This window comes from Pelophylax lessonae, assembly GCF_965119305.1.
Source record: "Pelophylax lessonae genome assembly, chromosome: 5".
In the NCBI taxonomy this organism is placed as follows: Eukaryota; Metazoa; Chordata; class Amphibia; order Anura; family Ranidae; genus Pelophylax; species Pelophylax lessonae.
Window position 1 is genome coordinate 271,086,401 of NC_138772.1, and position 21,847 is coordinate 271,108,247.

Sequence of the window (21,847 nt, forward strand, 5' to 3'; positions counted from 1 at the left end):
CACAACACTGTGGCCAAATGTAGATTCCTCCTAGGTCCCAACTAGAGATCGACCGATTATCGGCAAAGCCGATATATCGAGGACCAGTATGGACTTTCCCCAATGTATCGGAATCGGCTTTTTATTTACCGATATTGCTGATATTTCACAGAAAATGCTTGTACCGGGGTAATGCCTGCAGCTAGAGGCATCACCCCAGTACCGGTGTCCATAGCCGACGGTCGGCTGTCTTGTAATGACAACCGATGTGTCTGAGAAGCCTCCCGCCTACCTTCACAGCCGCCGTCTGACCCGGGTCTCCATTTCTTTGAATTCGGCGCCGCCGCGTACACGGAAGTGATGTCATGACATGACATCACTTCCGGGTACTGGCGATGCCGAATTCAAAAAACTTACAGCATTCAAAACAGCCAAACTTGGCGTTTTGAATGCTTAAGTGCAGAGGAGGGGTTTGGGGTTTTAATTTTAATGTCCGAAAATATTGTCAGATATCGGCCGATACCCGATGACCAAAATATTGGTATCTGCGGTAAAAAAACAATATCGGCGGATCACTAGTCCCAACATCAACTCGATAGAAACAAGTGAACGTATGCACCGATGGACCAGGTCACGGCCTTGCAAATCTGAGCCATAGAGGCTTGATGGCTCCTCTGGTAGAATGTGCCTCTACAGGAAAAGGTGGAACTTTCCCTACTAAATCATACACCTGGGTAATAACCTGGCAAATCCAAAATGAAATCATAGATTTTGATGCTGCCAACCCCGTTCTGGGGCCTTCTGGCAGCACAAACAAGCTCTCAGTCTTACGAATCCAAGCTGTTTCCTGTAAGTAAAACTTAAGTGCACGCATTACATCAAGAGAATGCAATAACTTTTTTCTCCTCTGAATGAGGATCTGGAAAAAAGGAAGGTAGTATAATGTCCTGATTCAAACGAAAGACGGACACCACCTTGGGCAAAAAACCTGAGTGTGGATGTAAAATCACCCTATCTTGATGGAATATCAAGAACGGCTCTTTAAAAGAAAGAGCTGCAAGTTCCGATACCCTTCTAGCTGAAGTTATCACAATCAAAAAGACCAGTTTTCTGGTCAAAAGAACCAGAGGAACTTGCCTCAGAGGCTCAAAAGGCTGTTTTTGCAAAACTGCCAATACCAAAGTACACAATGGTGAATTCACAGGCGGAAGCAAACGTAACATTCCCTGGATGAAGGTCTGAACCAACCAATGGAAAGCGATCGGTTCCTGGAAGAAAACCGATAGGGCTGAAATCTGCCCTTTGATAGTGCTCAATTCTAACTTCATATCTACTCCTGCTTGAAGGAAAGCTAGAATTCTCCCAATGATATAATTGCGGGAATGCCATTTCCTGGCCTCACACCAGGCACTGTAGGATTTCAAGACTCCGTAATAAATGTTTCCAGAGACTGGTTTTCTAGCGTTTATCAATGTATGAACTGCCGGGCCAGATACACCCAGCTTCTTAGAGACTGTACAGCAGGGTGGAATATCAGACCTTGAGAGAGTAGGTCCGGACACAGTGCAAGGGCCCAAGGCCTCGTCAATGCCAATCTGTGGATTTGTGCAAACCAAACCCTCCTCGACCATGCCGGAGCTACCAGAATCACTGGTTTCCCCTCTAGCTGGATTCTGCGCAACAGACGCGGTATCAGCTGCACTGGAGGAAAGGCATGTATCAGGGAATTCCCCTCCCAAGGAGTTACCAAAGCATCCACTCTGACTGCGATTGGATCCCTGGTCCTGGACACAAATTTCTTCAACTTGTTGTTGAACTTGGATGCCAACAGATCTACGTCTGGTACCCCCCAGCGTAGGCAGATTGACTTAAAAAATCTGTGTGTAAGGACCATTCTCCTAGAAACATCTGTTGACAACTCAAAAAGTATGCCTGCCAGTTCTCTATTCCCAGAATAAAAACTGCTGTCAGGCATGGCACAAACTTCTCTGCCCATGACAGGATGAAGTCCACATCTTTCTGGGCTGACCGACTCTTTGTGCCTCCTTGATAGTTGATACAAGCCAAAGCCGTGGCATTGTTGGATTGTAACCTGACAGGGTGACCCCGAAGCCTGAACGTCCAGAATTTCAAAGCCTGACTGACTGTTTGGATTTCCAAAATGTTGATGGTGAGACTTTTCTCTACCCAAGACCATTTGCCCTGGACAATGGCTTCCTCCAGAACTGCTCCCCAGTCGGAGAGACATCTGTAGTGACTAATTTCCAAGTCACTGGAAGAAAGGATTTCCATTTCTCCAGATTTCTGGTCAATAACCCCTAATTTAGACTCCGATGTACTCTTGGTACCAGAGACATAGATTGGTCCAGAGACTGAAGCTTTCTGGTCCAGGCAGACAGAATGTTGTTCTGTAAGGGTCTGGCATGGAATAGGGTATAGGGAATTGCCTTGAATGGGGACACCATCTTCCCCAATAACTTCATGCAAAGACATATAGAAGGATATCTTAGCCTTACTATGGACCGAACCTGATCCTTAAGGTCTGCGACCTTTCTTGCTGGCAAGAATATCTTTGCCTGTGCTGTGTCCACAAGAAAACCCAGATATTCCAGATGCTGGACTGGCTGTAATGCTGACTTTACTAAGTTCAGTATCCAACCCAGGCGTTTTAAGAACTGTACTGTCTGATGGACATTTTGGATTAAAGCCAAAGTCGATCGATCTATTAATAGTAATAGATCGTCCAGATATCCTATTATAGATATCCCTCGGGAACAGCCAACACTGGAGCTAGGATCTTTTTGAAAATTCTTGGAGCTGTGGCTAACCCGAAGGGCAGGGTCATAAACTAAAAATGACAGTTCTCTATTGCAAAGCGTAGCAACCTTTGATGAGCCTGGACTATAGGCATGTGAAAATATGCATCCTTGATGTATATGGATGCTAGAAATTCCTCTCCCTGCAGGGAGGTTAGGACTGAACAAATTGACTCCACCCGGAAAGTACGAACTTTCAGAAACTGGTTTAAAGCTTTGAGATCCAGAATAGGTCTCACATCCCTGTTTAATTTGGGGACTACGAAGCTGTTCCAATTCCAGAAAGAGAGACCTTCTTTTTAGGGGATCTGTCGGTAAACTTGACCTTATTAACCGGGGGATACGGGAACACCCGAAATTCCAGTTTTTACCCTTGTGAAATGGTGGAGATAACCCAGTTGTCTTGAACTGATTCCACCCAAACTTTTGAGAACTGCCACAGCCTTCCCCCCACCCATGTTAGCGGGGGCGTCTCTTCACAGAGAGGGCTTAGTTGAAGACTTGTCTGATTTCTGAGTCCAGGGCTTTTTCTGACACTGCCCTGAAGGCTTGGTTCGGGATCCAGATGGTTGAGGCCATTGCCCCTGTCTGGAAGTAGAAGCACTGGTATTATGAGTGCTGAGGATTTTGAAAGAAGGACGCTTGCTCTTCCTTTTTATGGATAGCAACGTACTCTTCCCTCCTGAGATCTTTTGAATATACTTATCCAGATCATCTCCAAAAAGGCGTTCTCCCTGAAAAGGGAAGCCAGCCAGTAATTGTTTACATGGTAATTTCGCAGACCAATTTTTTAACCAAAGGATTCGGCGCATATGCACTAATATCAGAGCAAATCGGGACATTTGCCTTATGGAGTCCGTAAGAGCATCCACTGCAAAATATAGTGCGAGGTATATCTAACAGATCCACCACAGAGTCTTCTTGAGAAGGAACTGTCTTGATCACTCGCTTCATATGGTCTTTCAAAGACTGACAAACTCCTATGGCTGCTACTGCTGCTTGTATCGCAGAACCTGCAACTGCAAAGGAGGCTTTCAATAAAGATTCCAACTTCTTATCTGCTGGATCTTTAAAAACCTGGGCATTATCCACAGGACAGGTTAAACTCTTGTTAACCGCAGAAATGGAAGCATCCACAGGGGGTATATTCTATTTCTTAGCAAACTTTTCCTCCATAGGATACAATAATGAAAACCTTTTGGGAGGAACAACAATCCTATCAGGATGGTCCCAATCTTTATACATTTCTTGCTCCAAGAGCGGATGTATGGGAAATGACCGAGGACTATGAGTAGGGCGCAATGAGCCTGGAGAGGAAAAAGAGACTTCAGCTGTCTATAGGGAAGGAAATTTGTATCCAGACAAGACCATTTCAGTAAGAGACTGAATAAACAATCTCTGGGTCTGAGAGGTAGATAGAGACTCCTCTGACTCCCCAGAAGTGGAAACCTCAGCTTGACCTTCTATAGGGTCATCAACAGCTACTTCTTCCACATTCTCTGTCCAATCCTGAACTGACTCAGGGGGTGGCTCAGGTGAAGGAGATCCATCATGTTTCTTCCCTTGAGATGCTGCAATGATACCGGAAATCCTACCCTCAAGGCTGGCTAATGCCACAGCCAAATTGTCCTTAGTGACATAGGTTGCGGCAGAAGTACTAGGAGTAGCTACTATGTCTGACAACCGTAATGGCTCAGATTGGCAAGATGCCTCTGGCTCTTCAGGAGGAGTAGACCTTCAAGGCCTGACGGTGACATTGCAGTGCCTTTTCCAACTGTGCCCCCCCCCCCCCCCCGGCCATTTTTCAGGCAGACATTGCTTTAAAGCAAGACAAACTTTAGGGTATTATCTTGAAGTGTACTCAAGGCTAGTGCCAAGCTTATACAACCTAATGCACACAGCACTGATTATCCCAAGATCCAGGACCTGTTTGTGCCAGTAACATATACCCACAGTGACTCATGCAACCCAGCTGCTGCTGCTCTGTGTCCCTTTCTCTGTGTTGGAGACTGTTCTTTACAGAATGTGCCCATTTATGCATGTGCGGCATGGTACGTGGCATCCACGTGCATGCCAATTGCGTTAGAACACGCCCTCTATGCAGCGTATGCCTGTACTTAAAGGCAAAGATTCTATGGCCTACGCCATAAACACACGATCAAGGCAGAGACGAACATGCGGACGCTTATGCGCCAGGGTGAACACTACAAACATATGGGGTGAGAGCAGCTTAGGCTGAATCTTTTTTATCACAGCTGATACTACTACTATACTTACCAGTCCTGCCGCAGGATTCTGTTTTGAAACAGGAATCCAATCTTCACCCATCACAGTGAGCTTTGTCTTGGTGACCTTCAAGGACTGGGTCACCTATATAATAGAGGCCACGGCCTTGGACCTGTAGAGCCCCCTGCACCGAACGAATTTTAGGGTTTGGTATTCCAAGGGTCTAAAAAGGACAGCATTACAGGCAAAACCTTGTATCTGCTTATTGAGGCTCAGGTACCATCTTTTTAGTCCACTGACTGTTTAGGATGGATCTAATAGCTTAAAGCGGAGTTCCACCCTGGATTTTTTTTTTTTTTTTTTAATACCCCCGGGACAGTCAGGGCTAGTACATTCCACAATGGATAGCCTCTGATCTGTCCCGGGTTGCACTTACCTGTTAGGACAAATACTTACCTTGCAAACGTCTTGTCCAGCGCTGCCATCTCAGATGTGGGCAACTTGAAGCCAGCGAGATCCCCTTCGGCGTCTTCTTCCGCCTTCTTTGGTCCCACGATTCTCTGCGCCGGCCCCGACGTCACTTCCGGGTCGCGCGCGTCATCCCTCTACAGCTTCTGGGCATGCCCAGAAGCTGTTTAGAAGGGGATGACGCGCGCGACCCAGAACTGACGTCGGGGCCGGTGCAGGCGCAATGATTCCTGGGAGCGATGACGTTCAGCTCCCAGGAATCATTGCAGAGCCAGGAAGTGACGACGGGCCGCGGCCGAGGAAGGAGGAAGAAGGAAGTAAGGTAAGTATTTTTTCTTCGCTACGAGGTAAGTAAAAAAAAATAAAAATATGCGATTATCCATTTCTTTTTCAGGTGACCCGGAGCGAGAAGATGGAGGTAAGTATAAAAATAGGGTGGAACTCCACTTTAACCTCTTAGATTCATTGATCTTTGATCTGGGTAAATAGCATAATCTTCTGTCTTCTTTTGAAGAGAAAATAAGAAAAATGTGGAGAGACTCTCAACAGTGACCTTCACCTTTAGACACTGACGAAAAAACTGAGGTACTTCCTGTGTGGGAGGGGTTATATAGGGGGGGCATCAGTTCTGATTGGTTGCCAGTGTCCTTCACCTAAAGATGGCTATATAACCCATATGTTATGATTTATGGCTCTGTGTCCCGTGATGTACGAAAATAAATAAAATTGTCATTTAGGTATTTAACAATGCAACTTTTTATAGCATAGGTAACTAATAAGATACACCCAACAACGTTTTAAGCTAGGTTCTACTTTGTAAAATAATTTAATTCGATCATTGCTTTATCTGTGAATATATTTTGATGAGTTTTCTATATCCTGTACCATCTAAGCATTTGTAATTGCATTTCATAAACTATGGAAAAGTTTAAACATATATCATGTAACAATGCTTTGACAGCATTTGCAAATTTACATTTATTTTTTATTTTTAGTGCTTCCACTGTGATCGTGAAAGAAGATAAATTCTGAAAAAGGCAGATTTCAAGAATGTAGAAGCTAGTTGCGAATACATACATAAAAACCTAGGGTAAGATAATGTTTCACCGATGTCAGGGCTGGACTTGGCCAAGGGGTAGGGGGCTAGATCAGAACCCCCCTTCCGTGCCATCACAATCTGCATTACAGACATGCTGAAAAAGGACTGTGCAGCAGGAGCTGCCAATGACTTCTGCCCCCACTGCCTCCTGACAAACCTCAGATGCTGCTGAAAATGTTCCAAAGCAACAGGTGGCCCAGGGGTACTGCTTCCAGGTTCAGTAAACCTGGCCATACATTATACAATTTTCTTGTACAATTTTCCTTTTGTTTTACCAAAACCATATAATATGAGGCCAAACCTAAACACTTTAAATGTGTATGCAATCAGTCAGGTCCTTGCACTACATAGTAAATCTTAAAGGAATTGAACAATAAAATTGTATAATGTATGTACAGCCTAAGAGTTATATTACTTCCTAAACTCGGTAAAACCTCTGTTAATTTTGGCTGTTCCTGCCCTGCATATATCTCTCTAGTGTTGAGGGAGTGAAGGAGTGATTATTGGGAACACTTGCGGTAGCTTGGCAAGCCAATTTCTTCATCTGCACTTTGAAAGTGCGTGCCTGGCAAAGGAACAAAAGAAACATAAGAGACAAGAAAATAAATCATACCGTATCTCTAGTAAACTGGATGATGTTACATGTAAGGGTTCATTTACTCCAAAATGCATGTGCCTTAAAGCGGAGTTCCGGGCACAAAAACGATATTTTTTTTTTTGTGCCCCTCCGCTAGGTATGCCTCACCTGAAAAGGAATTGGATAGTTATTTTTTTTTTTGTTTACTTACCTTGCAATTGAAGATCGAAGATACTCACCTCAGAGTACTTCCTCCCTCGGAGCCGCGGCTCACCCCGTCACTTCCTGCCTCGCTATGAATCCTGGGAGCTGAACGTCACAGCTCCCAGGAATCAATGCGACGGCACCGGCCCCACTTGTCATTTCCAGGCGACGCCGCATTCCCCTGCTAAACAGCTTCTGGGCATGCCCAGAAGCTGTGGAGGAATGCGGCGCCGCGCCGGAAGTGACGAGAGGGGCCGGTGCGGCGCATTCTGGGACAAGAAGACGCGGAAGAAGACACAGAAGAGGACCGCGCCGGCTTCAGCTGCCCACAAGAGAGATGGAAACGCTGTGGAAGAAATTTTAGAAGTAAGTATTTCTTCTAAAAGGTAAGTGCGAACCGGGACAGATCAGAGGCTAGCTATTGTGGAATGTGCTAGCCCTGACTGTCCCGAGGGTATGTTTATTAAAAAATGACATCTGTGCCCGGAACTCCGCTTCAATCACACAGATTATCTGGCATTGAGGTGCATAAAAATAGGTGCACTATTTTCAAAAAGCAGTGCATTGCAACACACAAAGAATTTGTAGTGTAGTGTATGTTGCTAATTCCACTCTACTATGCTTTGTGTTTTTTAATTCAAACCCCACTGACTGCATTGTTCATACATGATCACAAAATAGTAATTGTACTTACAAATTGCTTTGGCATGTTGACACATCAGTAAGACCCACAGCTATTGTTGACCCTTCCATGAAAGAGGCATACAAGCAGAATTACTCAACACAACTCTCCTTAACATTACAAATGGGGACCTACCATTGGTGTGGCTTCTGTGAAATCCATCAGAAGGTCACCTGGCTCTAATGTGAATGAGCTGTTTGCTTTACTAGGACTCTGTAAAATAAATTTGTTCATGATAAATAGTGTAGTGTGTACCACAACTGCAGTCATCTTTATGTTATACTATACTATAATTTAGTATAATTACTGGTTCCCAAATAAGCATGTATGCTGAGCAAAATACAATATTAGTTTCTATAATGCATGCCATCATAATATTGCCGGTAACCATTAATGTAAACCTGTGTCCTCTGGTAGGGTCTTGCATCGGCATCAGAATCTTAAAGTGAAACCAAAGGCAAAAGTTTAACATTTCTTTTTCGTTTTAATTAGGGTGGAGAGGGATTAGAACACCTGTTGGACTTTTATTGTCTTCTGTGCCCCCGTTTGGGAGATTCAACCCTTCTATTTGAAAGTTATCATTTAAAGTGAAAGCAAAAGAAAATTCTAAATTTTGGGTTGTCCAAGGAACAGTAATAGAGGGGAAATCTTCCAGTAGGGGACACTAGTTCCGGTGACCCTCGTGACAACCAGGGATTCTCTCAGTTTTAAGGTATTTCCTCTCCCTTCCTGTTTTGACTGTGTGACAGGAAGTGAAGGTAAATCTCCCCAATGGGACACAGATGGCAAAAAAACTGACAAGGGTTATATATCCTTTACTCAATATTAAATTAAAATGATTTGCCTTTAGTTCTACTTTAATACAAGCAAAACCTGGTAACATGCATGCATTCTATGCCCAAAGAATCTCAAAACCTTAAAAATACATGATGCAAAAAAGCATCAAGAGCTACTATTGTTGATAAGTGACTGCCCCTTTCTTCTTCCTTCTTATACCTATCACCTATATTGTGTTGTTTTTATTCTCATGGGGCACATACAGAAGAAGGGGGTTTCCTTGTTTGTTGGTGTATTACCACCAGTGGTGTAGCGTGAGTTGTCAGCACCCGGGGCAAGGAAAGGAACTCGTGCCCCCCTAACCCTAACTTACTTACAGCAGAGTGGCCAACCAATAACCACTGACATAACGCTGTTACATCAGAGTTATAGGCTAACTGGAAATAATGACAATAAATACCTGTTATAAAAATAAACTCCATATTATTATGCCAATTGCCTTCTCACCAATTTTCACCATTCCCCACCCACAGCTTTCCTCCCTCACACAGACTTTTTACAGTTCTCACCTCTTCACAAATCCCTCCCCCCCCCCCCACAGAGAGAGAGCGGGGTGAGAAAGAGAGGGGGGGTGAGAGTATGGGAACAAGAGAGGAGGGAATGAGAGAGAAGGGGAGAGGGGGTGAGAGAGAGAGGGGGGGGAGAGGAGGGGGTGAGAGAGAGAAAGAGGGGGAGAGAGGAGGGGGATAGGGGGTGAGAGAGAGAGGGAAAAGGGGGGTGAGAGAAAGAGAGTAGGGTGAGAAAGAGAGAGGGGGAGTGAGAGAGAGGGGAGAGTAAGAGGAGTGAGAGGGAATTGAGAGAATGAGAGAGAGCAGGGGTAAGAGAGATTGGGGTGGGTAGGAGAGAGAGAGAGGGGGGGTGGGAGAGGGAGGTGGGTAGGAGAGAGGGATGATGAAAGAGAGAGAGGATGAAAGAGAGCAGGGGTGAAAGAGAGAGGTGGGGTGAGAGAGAGAGGGGGGTGCGAGAAAGGGGGGTAAATGAGGGTGGTGGGTAGGAAAGAGAGAGGGGGATGGGAGAGAGAGAGAGAGGGGGGTGAGAGAGAGGGGGAGATGGGGTGTGAGAGAGAGAGAGAGTAGGGTGAAAAAGAGAGGGGGGAGAAAGAGAGAGGGGTGAGAAAGAGAGGGTTATAGAGAGGGGGCAGAGAGGGGGGAGTGAGAGAGAAAGAAGGGGTTGAGAGAGGGGGGATGAGAGAGAGAAGGGGTGAGAGAAAGAGAGGGGAGTGAGAGAGAGAGAGGGGGGAGATGAGAGAGCAAGAGAGGGGGATGAAAGAGAGAGAGGGGGTGAGAGAGAGAGAGAGGGGAGTGAGAGAGAGAGGGATGAGAGAAAGAAAGGGGGATGAGAGAAAGAAAGGGGGATAAAGGAAAGAGAGAGAGGGGGTGAGAGAGAGGTCCACCCGCTGAAAACTTGGCTTTGGTCTAGTAGTCCTGGAGAACTCACCATTTGCCAAAGCGGTGCCTCTTATCCCGTGGGTAGCATCTAACAAGATCCGATACCCGCAGCAGTGGTGATGAGTAGGTACTTGTCTTATAAAAACTTTGCCTTTGTGGGAAACCTGCCCCACCCCCTCCCTAACACATGCTCTGCCCTGCAACCCATGCCTTATCACGCTCCCCATGTACACAGAGAGATTACATTGTAAGCTGGAGTGCACGACTTCCCTTGTCAGGGTGCTTGCGACTCTGTTGCTGCAGTGTGTCAGGGAGCCTGCCATGTCTGGATGGGGTCTGTGATGAAGCACAGGCGGGGATGTACGGTTTCAGTGCAGTATGTGCTCCTCCATAAATTGTGCCTAGAGGAAACAGGCCAGCTGCCCTTTCTATGCTATGCCACTGATTACCACACATTCCATTGCGTAAAGAAGCCTAATATGTGAATGAATGTGAATGAATAGCTCCCTTATAAAAAAAATGCACATTCAAGAAGGAACTTGGATATTTTGGAAAACAAGACATATTATAGGTAAAGAGCTAAAATATATGTACATTGAAACACTGGTGACTATTTACTTTAAATACATAGACTTAGTGTATGTCAAACCAAAACTTTTTGGATTGTGATTGAATGGAGGGTTTACCAGACAGAATGTGACAGTAAAATCTCCAATGGTTACCCGGACAAAAATGGCAATACTTCTTCTGGTAGAGTAGGGGGAAAAAGCTTGCTAAACCACAGATGCTCTAATACTTTCACATTCTTTTCTAAAAACAGAAAGTTTTGTCTGTACACACACTTTAAAAGCTTTATATCTCTAAAATGTAGGTGCATTATAGCGATTTATACCTTCTCAACTGAGGAAGCCTGAGAATTTCCATTGGAAGCCAGGAGAAGGGCAGCTCTCTGCTCTGCAGCAGATTCAGCAGCTACTGCAGCCAATGCTGGGGGAAGATCATCTTCATCACTATGATTACTGATGAAAAAATGAAAAAGCTGTTACCAGGAGTTCCTACAAATCTCTCTCATTTTAACCTTCTCATTTAATACTATTCGAGTATACAATATATGCAGTGAAGATGCTTCACAGCCAACCAGTGCAATTCTACAACATAGAGCAGAGACTGTTGATGAACCTTAGCGGAAGTGAGTTTTTTTTTTTTTTAATCCTTTGACTGTCAGGACTATGCAGTATACTATGGTACACTTTTGTATGTATATTGGGAATATACTTTTAAGTAGTCTGTCTTACTGGTCTAAAGTTTCCCACTTCTAGCTTTTTCTTAAAAAAAATACGAAATGTGCCGTACACCAACATTTGTGTGAGTGTTCCATTTGAAAGAGAGCTTAAAAAAGAAATATAGTTGTTTATCAACTTATGGCCTTTATAATTGTAGCACACAGGGATGGACGCCATCTCAACCAGCTGCCTTGTTTATCCTATTCATTAGGTGTAAGGTGTTCTTGTGGTAAACTAATAACATTGAATGGAGAGCATTGTTTTTTTTCCCTTTGCCATAATATGTGGCAATGGCCAACCATTTACGTACTGTACACTGGGGAAAAATCTGTTTTAAGAGTTCAGTCTTTGCTTTTATTTCCCAAGCTATCTTCTATTGATATCTTTAAATTCTGCATATTCTTATCAGGTTGGTGAAATTGTGATGCACTGGCTTGCAGGGTAGTGAGTAATATTCAAGGGACACCTAGGTTTCTCCAGGGTTTGTGCTTGCCAGGGAGAATACAGTGCCTTGCAAAAGTATTCACTCCCCTTGACTTTTTTACCTATTTTGTTACATTACAGCCTTAAGTTCAATGTTTTGGTAATTAGAATTCTATGAGATGGATCAGAACACAATAGTCTAATATGGTGAAGTGAAATGAGAAAAATATATACATAAAACTATTTTTTAGAAATAGAAAACAGAAAATTGGCATATGCGTATGTATTTACCCCCTTTGTCATGAAGCCCATAAAAAGCTCTGGTGCAACCAATTACCTTCAGAAGTCACATAGTGAAATGATGTCCACCTGTGTGCAATCTAAGTGTCACATGATCTGTCATTAAATATACACACCATTTTTGAAAGGCCCCAGAGGCTGCAACACCTAAGCAAGAGGCAAATCTTTGATTATCCCCAGGAGCACCATCAAATTTATCATAACCAAATGGAAGGAACATGGCACAACAGCAAGCCTGCCAAGAGATGGCTGCCCACCAAAACTCACGGACCAACCCAACACATCACATCACCCAAAGAACACCATTCCCACAGTGAAACATGGTGGTGGCAGCATCATGCTGTGGGGATGTTTTTCAGCAGCCAGGACTGGAAAACTGGTCAGGGTTGAGGGAAAGATGGATGGTGCTAAATACAGGGATATTCTTGAGCAAAACCTGTACCACTCTGTACGTGATTTGAGGTTAGGATGAAGGTTTACCTTCCAGCAGGACAATGACCCCAAACACATTGCTAAAGCAATACTTGAGTGGGTTTAGGGGAAACATGTAAATATGTTGGAATGGCCTAGTCAAAGCCCAGACCTCAATCCAATAGGAAATATGTGGTCAGACTTAAAGATTGCTGTTCACAAGCGCAAACCATCCAACTTGAAGGAGCTGCAGCAGTTTTGCAAGGAGGAATGGGCAAAAACCCCAGTGGAAAGATGTGGCAAGCTCATAGAGACTTATCCAAAGCGACTTAGAGCTGTGATTGCTGCAAAGTTGGCTCTATAAGGTATTGACTTTAGGGGGGTGAATAGTTATGCACATTAACCTTTTCTGTTATTTTGTCATATTTGTTTTTTGCTTCACAATAAAAAAAAAAAAAAAAAACATCTTTTAAAGTTGTAGGCATGTTCTGTAAATTAAATGATGCAAATTCTCAAACAATCTATGGTAATTCCAGGTTGTGAGGCAACAAAACACGAAAAATGCAAAGCACTGTACAAGCTTTTTGTTTTCTTGGAGATTAGTAAATTCAGGTCTGGGTTCTAAAGCATGAAGGATTTGTAGAGCTTTGGATGGGATAAAGCCTCTATTTCTGGGTCCACATCTTACCTGGAAGTCAAACCTTATTGCTATTCATCTGTGCACAAGTCATTTTGTTTGGATGCTAACTGAGGCTTGGTATTCCTCCCACTCCAAGAGACATTTGTGATTTAAGGGAGCAGCTGGGTGAGGGTGAAGACAAGAGGATAGTGTCTATTCTGCATTGACCAGGCCATCGACAGAGTAAACTGTTGCAGTCTTTGCAGGAACAAATAGAGGGTTTAAGTGGACCAAAATAAGCCAGAATGATTCATTTGAATTTAAACTCTCACAATAGTTATTAAAAGGAACTAAAAAAAAAAAGGAAAACACTTCTTACTGTCACTTAAACAAATATCAGGCCAATATCTATTAACAACTCAAAGCAGTCATTTAAGGATCTTGGAAAAATAGTGTGGATTTTCATGTTTACAGCATATGGTGTTTAAATATCCAAGTCAATTATTAAGCCTCTAATTAGAGTGACATGAAATCTATTAAAATGGTGTTTGCATAATTGTTATATTTTTAATTACAGCTGCATAATTATTCAAATAACCACATTTTTCCAGTATGACTACATTAAAACAAGGGCTTCCTTCTCACAGTTCTTGTATATGCTGCACATTGTTCTACTTCACAATAGCACATTGTTTTATGCTCTGCACACAGAGGTGATGCAACAGCTTCTACAAAATTACTGAATGAATCATTGTCTTTTACTGGCCAAAATAACTCTGCCCCTCCCCCCCCCCTTGTTACATTTCACAATTTATAAGTATTATATATATATATATATATATATATATATATATATATATATATATAGCAGTAATAAACTTTTTTTCTTGGTATATTCTATGGATGCATCAAATTTAGGGACTCCTTATTATCTTCTTTTGAAGCTCTCTTTTTGAGAGTACAGATGAAGATCTGGTCATTTTTTTCTACTGCATAACTCAGAGAGCCATTCCATACATACTGCTAACAACAAAACTTTATTCAAAAATCCTTTTAGACAAGGTTGACAGCTCAGGTGAACTCTTACTGTCTTATTCAATAAGGTATTATGGTTCTGTTGTTTGATCATATTTGAGCACATCTGTGCAGTACGTTAACATGTTTCATGTCACACATCAATGTGCATTCCAGTAAAGCAGTCCATTCATTGTAGTGGGCTGCCAAACACACCAAAAATTACATAGAACGGGGTATATACAATTTTAAGCAGCACGCCACACTATTGCAAACAGCAATGTTGTACCAAGCAGTGCACTGGCAAAGCAACACTTGGAATCTGGCCTTAATGGTAAGGGAGTAATTTATCTTTGTGGCCAGATCAACATTTATAGTTTTATTATTTGTCAGTTTACATTTTAATAACGTTCTAACCAATTTGCATTTCAATCAGACAAATGGGAAACTTGTTGGTAAATGTCACTTTTAACCTATTAAAGCATACATTTTTTTAAGTAACATAATCATATTGTTGCAGATATTTCCACCAAATGCACAGTGGAAATGATTTACTAAAAACTGCAAAGTGCAAAATCTGGTACAGCTCTACATAGAAATCAATAAGCTTTCAGTTTTTTTTTTGTTGTCAAAGCTTAATTGAAAAAGCTGAATTTGGGAGCTGAATGGCTACCATGGACATTTGCACCAGATTTTGCACTCTCCATTTCTAGTAAATCAACCCCTGTATCTATAGGAGGTGCCAAGAAGGAAATAGTTTCTGATACAATAAAAAGCCATTGATCACATTCATAATATTTACTCTCAATGATTTTAGATGGCCACTGTGAAATGGGGACAGAGCTAGACATATCAGACAGTTTCCTGCAAGCACTCAAGCCCCCTATATCAAGCTCTTCTTGCTACACTATTGTGAATATCGGAAAGTATCTAAAATGCCACTGATGGGGTTTGTGGAACCGTAAGTGCAGACTGTGTGTACAATGTTCATGTTACATTATAACACGTCAATTGGTGTTCCGTTGGTTATGGTAATATACTTAATTTTATAATAATTTTAGCACCTAATTTTATACTAGAAAAATATACTTGGTAATTTGTACACTTATTTGAGTTGACCCAACTAAAGCTAAACTGTAGCAATCATACAAATGTAACAATAGTCAAATAACAATGTTGTTCTACATAAAAAGGGTTATGGTGTAGCAAGCATATATTCTCATAGTTTCATAACTCACAAGCTAAATTGTCTTGTCAACTTTTTTAATCTTGGTGGTCGGGTTTCTTGTTTGCTTGATGATGATCCAGTAGATTGTATACTCTCAGTACGGGTAGATGCTGGACTCCTGTGCAAGAGAGTACTTTAAATTACAATGATATTTGACAAGTGCAGTAAATACAAATAAGTATGTAATGTGATACTGTCTGTGCAGGAACTTTTGTTGCATCTGCTCAACTTTCTAGGGAAAAAATAGTAATCAAAATACGGTGACCACCATACAATGACATAAATAATGACTGGGCTATGTGTTACTGTTAATTATACTTTATCAATAAAGTTTATATAAAGCCATTTTTTATTTTATTTTATTTTTTTAGTTTTGGATAGGGTGTTAGGATCTCTTTCAGATTTTTGTGGCTGTTTGTGTCCCTGTTAGGGAGATTCACTTTCTCTTGTCTTGGTGAGGGAAAAATCCAGAATTTTCAACTTCAATAGAAGCCATTTTTCTCACTTTGAAGAGGATTCCTTATGTGCAACAACATATTTGGTTTAAAGTGTTTTTTCCTCTGTGTTTACCTTTAAAAGTGTCCCCCAGCCACGCTGACACACTTCCCATTCTACAATATATGTTACAAGCAGAGGTAGATTTTTTGTATAGAAAAAAAAAACAGCAAATACATGTCATTTATTCTATCATTTGTTTTATGAAAAAAAAATACTTTAATGTCTAGTGTTTAGGTTTAGATACACTTAACATTCCTTTGATGCTAAAATATGTACCATGATGTCAATGTAATGTATGTGTGACCTTGTTAGGCACCAGCCAGACAAGAACGACTGCACAACAGCATACAGGACATGTATACTGTGCATAAAATATTGGCAACATAAAGACCAACCTAGCATTTCAAATAATAGATTAATTCAGAAATATTCAGGTTTCATCACACAGTTCATCAAAGTAGTACAGGCTTTAATGCAGCAAATCTATATGTGATAGTTTAGTATTTAAAGGAAAAATCTATTTTAAAAAGAGCATGTAAACATGTAAAATGTTTTTTGAAACCATTGAATTATTGGGTTTAGTTATGCTTTAACAATTGCTTCAGCAGCCGGGATGAGCTGAGGAATGTTCAAATCCTATTCTGCCAGATGGTTTTACCCCCGAGTTCTACAAACTCTCTATGGACATTATTTTCCCTATTTTAACCAGTGTATTCCAGCACATACTCAATGGGAATGCGTACCTCCTATCCGGCTTCCAAGCCCATATAGAACTTATACCCAAGAAGGGGAAAGACACTACTGACCTTGGCTCCTACCGTCCAATATCCCTCCTAAATTTAGACACAAAACTTCTCTCCAAGATAGTGGCGAATAAGATTGGCTTTCATCATGCCCACCCACATAAACCCTGCACAAGCAGGATTTACTCAAGGGCATTCTGCCACCTCCAATATAAGAAAAGTTCCCACAGTTCTGGAACAGTCGAGGGCCGGCTTGGCCTCGGATACTACCATCGTCACCCTTGATGCTGAAAAAGCATTTGATAATATCAGTTTCCAATGGCTCAAGATGGTCCTTTCCAAATTTGGTTTTGGGGGCCCATTCCTTCATCTCATTACTGCCATGTACTTGGCCCCACCAGCGAATGTCGTTGCAGCAGGCCACATCTCCAATACTTTTAGACTACACAAAGGCACCCGACAGGGTTGCCCTCTTTCGCCCCTTCTTTTCAACCTTGCGTTAGAGCCTTTATCCCGTTATCTTCTTTTCCAATCAAACCTCTATGGGGTCAAGGTGAGCTCACAGGAAATTTGGTTGGCATTGTTTGCAGATGACATATTAATATTCACATCAAACCCACAAGCAGATTTGCCCCATATCCAAGAAATCTTTGAGTGCTTTAGTCTATGTTCAGACCTGAGAATACAATTCTCTAAAAGCGAGATCCTCCCCCTCTTCCAAATATGCCCCCCTCTCTGGGACGATAGTTTGATATTCCCAATAGCCAAAACCCATATTAAATACTTAGGTATTAAAATAGGTAAGACTCCCTCCTCACTCTACCAACTTAACTTCTCTCCCATTAGCTCTAAAATAATAGCAGAACTTGAAAACTGGGCAAACCTCTCCCTTTCAACATTTGGCAGATGCCATTTGTTCAAAATGGCCAGCTTCCCTAAACTCCTCTACCTACTACAAACCCTCCCTTTACTATTGAAACATCAGGACATCCAAAAACTCCTAAAAGCCTTAACCTCGTTCATCTGGCATAATAGATGACCCAGAATTTCCTTCCATAAATTATGCTCACCTAAAAATGAAGGGGGTGTTAACCTCCCAAATATACATCTATACAATTTATCTTGTCTCTTGCGGGGAGGTTTAGATTGGATAACACAAACGTCCAAATATTCAAACTATGGATTAGAAGCCCAGATAGCAAGTCCGGCCTCATTATCTGCCTTACTGCATTGTGGAATCAGACTTCTTCCACCTCCCCTGAAACATAATCTCTTGATAAGGGATATGGTACTGGCCTGGAGAGAATTGAGGAAGAAGCTGGGAGTACCTCCTCAGTTATCTCCCTATTGCAAACCATCCTCTGTTTCCACAGGCACAGCAATATGCAGCCTATACCACTTGGACTTCGTTTGGCCTAACCAAATTATCACAACTATTTGACCATGCAACAGGCAGGCCCCTTTCCTTTCACCAGATAGCTCATCAATACAATCTACCCACTCATCACTTAATATATACTCAACAGGCAATCAGTTAGTATGCAAAATTTGCCCACAAAGGGAACTAAGCTTCAAGACCTTTCTGATATAAATTAACTACCTGCCCTGGCCCTCTCACTGCACTCTATAACAATCCTGATTTCCCACCAGGAGTGGGTAACAATTCTTTTGTTGCTACTCTGCGAGGGGAATTTAAAACAGTATTGGCCAATAATTGTTTCCACAACTCCAAAATTCTACAGTTTGCGGCTATGAAAAAAAATGCTCAGCTAACTACCCCCTGTCATACTGGAATTATGTACAGCTACATGACTTCCTCCAATGTAATAAGGACAAGATACAATTCCACAGAGACCTTACAAGCTTTGAAAAATGCTGCCTTCTCCAGGCCCCAATGAGAAAGGTAACGTCACAGGCCTATCAATGGCTTAGCGAAACCTTACCGAACCATATAGATCCGTTTAAAACACTCTGGAAAAAGACTTGGGTAAAACTTTAGGAATGCACAATGGAGGAAGTCATGCATCTTCTCACATCAATGCTCACTTAGCACCCAACTCCAGAAATCAGCATTTAAAATCAGATCCCAATGGTATAGAACTCCAGTAAAGCTTAAACACTGGTACCCCTCACCGACAGATTCCTGTTGGAGATGTAATGCTGGACGCGGCACCTTTATGCACATTTGGTGGTCTTGCCCCCCAATACAAACATTTTGGAAAGACATTGCAAAATGGATAAAATACATAACTGATGTAGACTTAGACTTTGACGCTCCCACATTCCTCCTACACATTAACTCATTTTCTTACAGAAGATACAAATCATCACTTACAAGACATCTACTCAATTCGGGCCAAAAGCTTAATCCCATTACATTGGAACTCTACCCACATACCCCCTATCAAGGATTGGCTAAGTAAGATGGATCAAATTTTACGAAATGGAAAGAGCAATCGCCATGAAAATGGAAAAAAACGATAAGTTCCGGAAACTTTGGTCAATTTGGCAGATCTTTTCAGTATCACAAGAATATAACTCTATAAAATATAATGGTTAAGTTCAATCCTGAGCCATTTTATCAAATTTATATCATATATTAGAAACCTCTTCACTGGTTGTCCCCTTCACAAATTGATTGGGTGTCCATGCCGGGCCCCCTCCCCTTCCCATCCCTCAACCTATTCTCTCTTCATCTCTACCTTTCCTACCTTTTCTTTCACCCATTCTTGCTTTATCTCTCTTTTTCCCCTCTTCTTTCCCTTTCTTTATCTCTTTAAGACCACTAGTTCACCATCCCATTTGTAGTTGGTGGTCTAGGGATGTTTTCTACCTCTCACCCAGATAACATGTTGATTTGCCTTGATAACATTCCACGCGTATGCTGAACTTATACTTACTCAACACTTTGATATAGCTTCAATATTGGGGTTTATCCTCACCACTTTGGTCCTTATGTACACTTATGTGGATTGGAAACTCAAATTTACGAATAAGTTATATTGTTATCTGTATGTTCTGCTTCATGTTACATGATTCAATGGATATGTTTATCCATATGTTTACCTTTACTTTGACGCTTGATTGTAATCTTACAATTTTTTTTCAATAGAGCACCTTATTGTGAAAAAAAATAAATAAATAAATCTGATAAATAATAGCATAAAAAAAAAAAAAAATTGTGGAGATAGGCCCTAGTCTAAATCAAAAGTATTTAGGCATTTTATAGATAACAAAATGGGTAAAAAAATAATGTATATACCAGCCACAAACAGAAACAGAACCTCCAGTCTATGACAGTGAATGACATGGTCCCGACGGGATATGTTTCCTGTTGCAGGAAGATTTGAGGAAGTGTGGTCAACCTATGACTGTAGGATTCTATGCTTAGGTATTTGCTGCTGCCTGCCTCCCGTCCTTCATTGTAGAAGGGCGGCCAGTCTATGGCTGTAGGTATCCTCCTCCTGCCCCATTTTCTGCTCCTGTTCACCAACACCCCAACCATTCTCCATTTCGTTAAACTTCTCCTCTGCCTCCAGCTACCTCATTGCATTCCACAAGCAGATAAAATGCAGAAAAAGCCTTCTGGACAAAATAATGGTGGTTGGATAACTGCCACTGTGGTGTAGCACAGGCCATTAATTTGCAAAAAGGAGTGATTCCACAAGCTGTAATGAGAATAGCAACCGTAGTTTTGACAAGATGGCATTATAGGGGTTATTTGGTAACTTATTCTTCAGCGGCTGCTTCGTCCCTTGGAGGAAGAGGAGGAAAAGAGTGCATTAGCAGAACTAGTAGTCAAGTGGTTGCTCTGCACCTGGAAGGAGCAGAGGAGGTGGAGGAAAAGGTTGCATTAGCAGGACTTGAAGCTAGAGACTGCAGTAAGAACATAAAGGCTTGGAGTAAGAAGATAAAGGCTTTGTCAGTCACTTTACAATTTCTTTTGTGTGCGTTGGCTTTGTAGCATGCCCACTCTGAGATAAAAAGTGCAGATGCACCTTGAATGTAGAGGGTGTGACCAAGTCACCACTTTGCCGTGCAGAACCTGCTCACCCCCTGCTACTCCATGTGCAGAACCTCTGGCTTACACTTTAGGAATGCCTAACTTTTTTTTTATTTTTTAAATAAAGAGGATCATCTCAATTTAATGGCAGCTACTGTATGGCAATACTTATATGTGTAGTGATTGGGTGCACTCTACTTTATTGCAGAAGTATATCATAATATGCTGCAAACAAAGGGCAGCTTTGCTTGTGTCATCAAAAGGGTAAACTCCAACCTCAAAATTAAAAAAGTCCTAGCAAAAATAAATGTATTAAATGATGCCTTGCCAAAATAAAAACCCTAACTCAGGGGAGGTGGGCAGAATATGGCCATATGACTTTACATGTAATGTTTGCTGTTGCCTGCTTTCCCCTTGCTGTAAGATTTTGGCCCTCAATTTGCTGCATCTTGCCCTTTCCATTGTATTGTGCTTGTTTGGAGAAAGACTATATTGGTAGAACAGAGGAATTGCAGATATGCCTGGCCTCTGCTGTATGCAGCCCAACCACTGCAACAATGCCAAAAAATACAGAATGAAAAAATAAAAATATAAAATTACACATTAAAAAATTAGTAGGAAAAAAGTAGATGGGAACCTGCCACTCTGGGGCAACCCAGGCCAGGACATTTTCATGAAGTTATGTAGGGGAAGAGTTGCAGAGCAAAGAGCTTGGACAAAATGGGCCAGAGACTGCAGGGCTTTGGGGAAGTTATATTGTAGTTTTTTTTTTTTCTTACAAGTAACATTTTCCAAAAAACATTTTTTGATTATATATTGCTTAATATTATAAATTACAAACTAGTGTTTTATTATAATTGTTTATACTTTTTTAAAACTAGTAAATCTCTAATTTTCTATCACAGATATACAGCCAACATAAGCTCTTGGGCCTCATTCAAAGAGGGGCTGAGGCCCATAGTCTGTAAATGGGTCATGTATTTAAACAGGTTGAGCCACCAGGTGCTGCATGCAGGCAGACCATATAAGTGTATGGGGACAGAGCGGCT

The 21,847-nt window shown here is 41.8% G+C and overlaps 1 protein-coding gene across 2 annotated transcripts in view; it reads right to left on the minus strand.

Annotated features, from left to right (window-relative positions):
• The window catches only part of EPB41L4B (erythrocyte membrane protein band 4.1 like 4B), an 839,761-nt gene that overhangs the window by 74,166 nt on the left and 743,748 nt on the right, over positions 1 to 21,847 (minus strand). For both annotated transcript variants that reach the window (XM_082258285.1, XM_082258286.1), the window contains exons 20-22: positions 15,565 to 15,672; positions 11,169 to 11,295; positions 8,187 to 8,264 (exon numbers count right to left, since the gene is read on the minus strand). In XM_082258285.1, the coding sequence (XP_082114411.1) occupies positions 8,187 to 8,264; positions 11,169 to 11,295; positions 15,565 to 15,672 (313 nt within the window). The remainder of the gene's footprint in view (positions 1 to 8,186; positions 8,265 to 11,168; positions 11,296 to 15,564; positions 15,673 to 21,847) is intronic.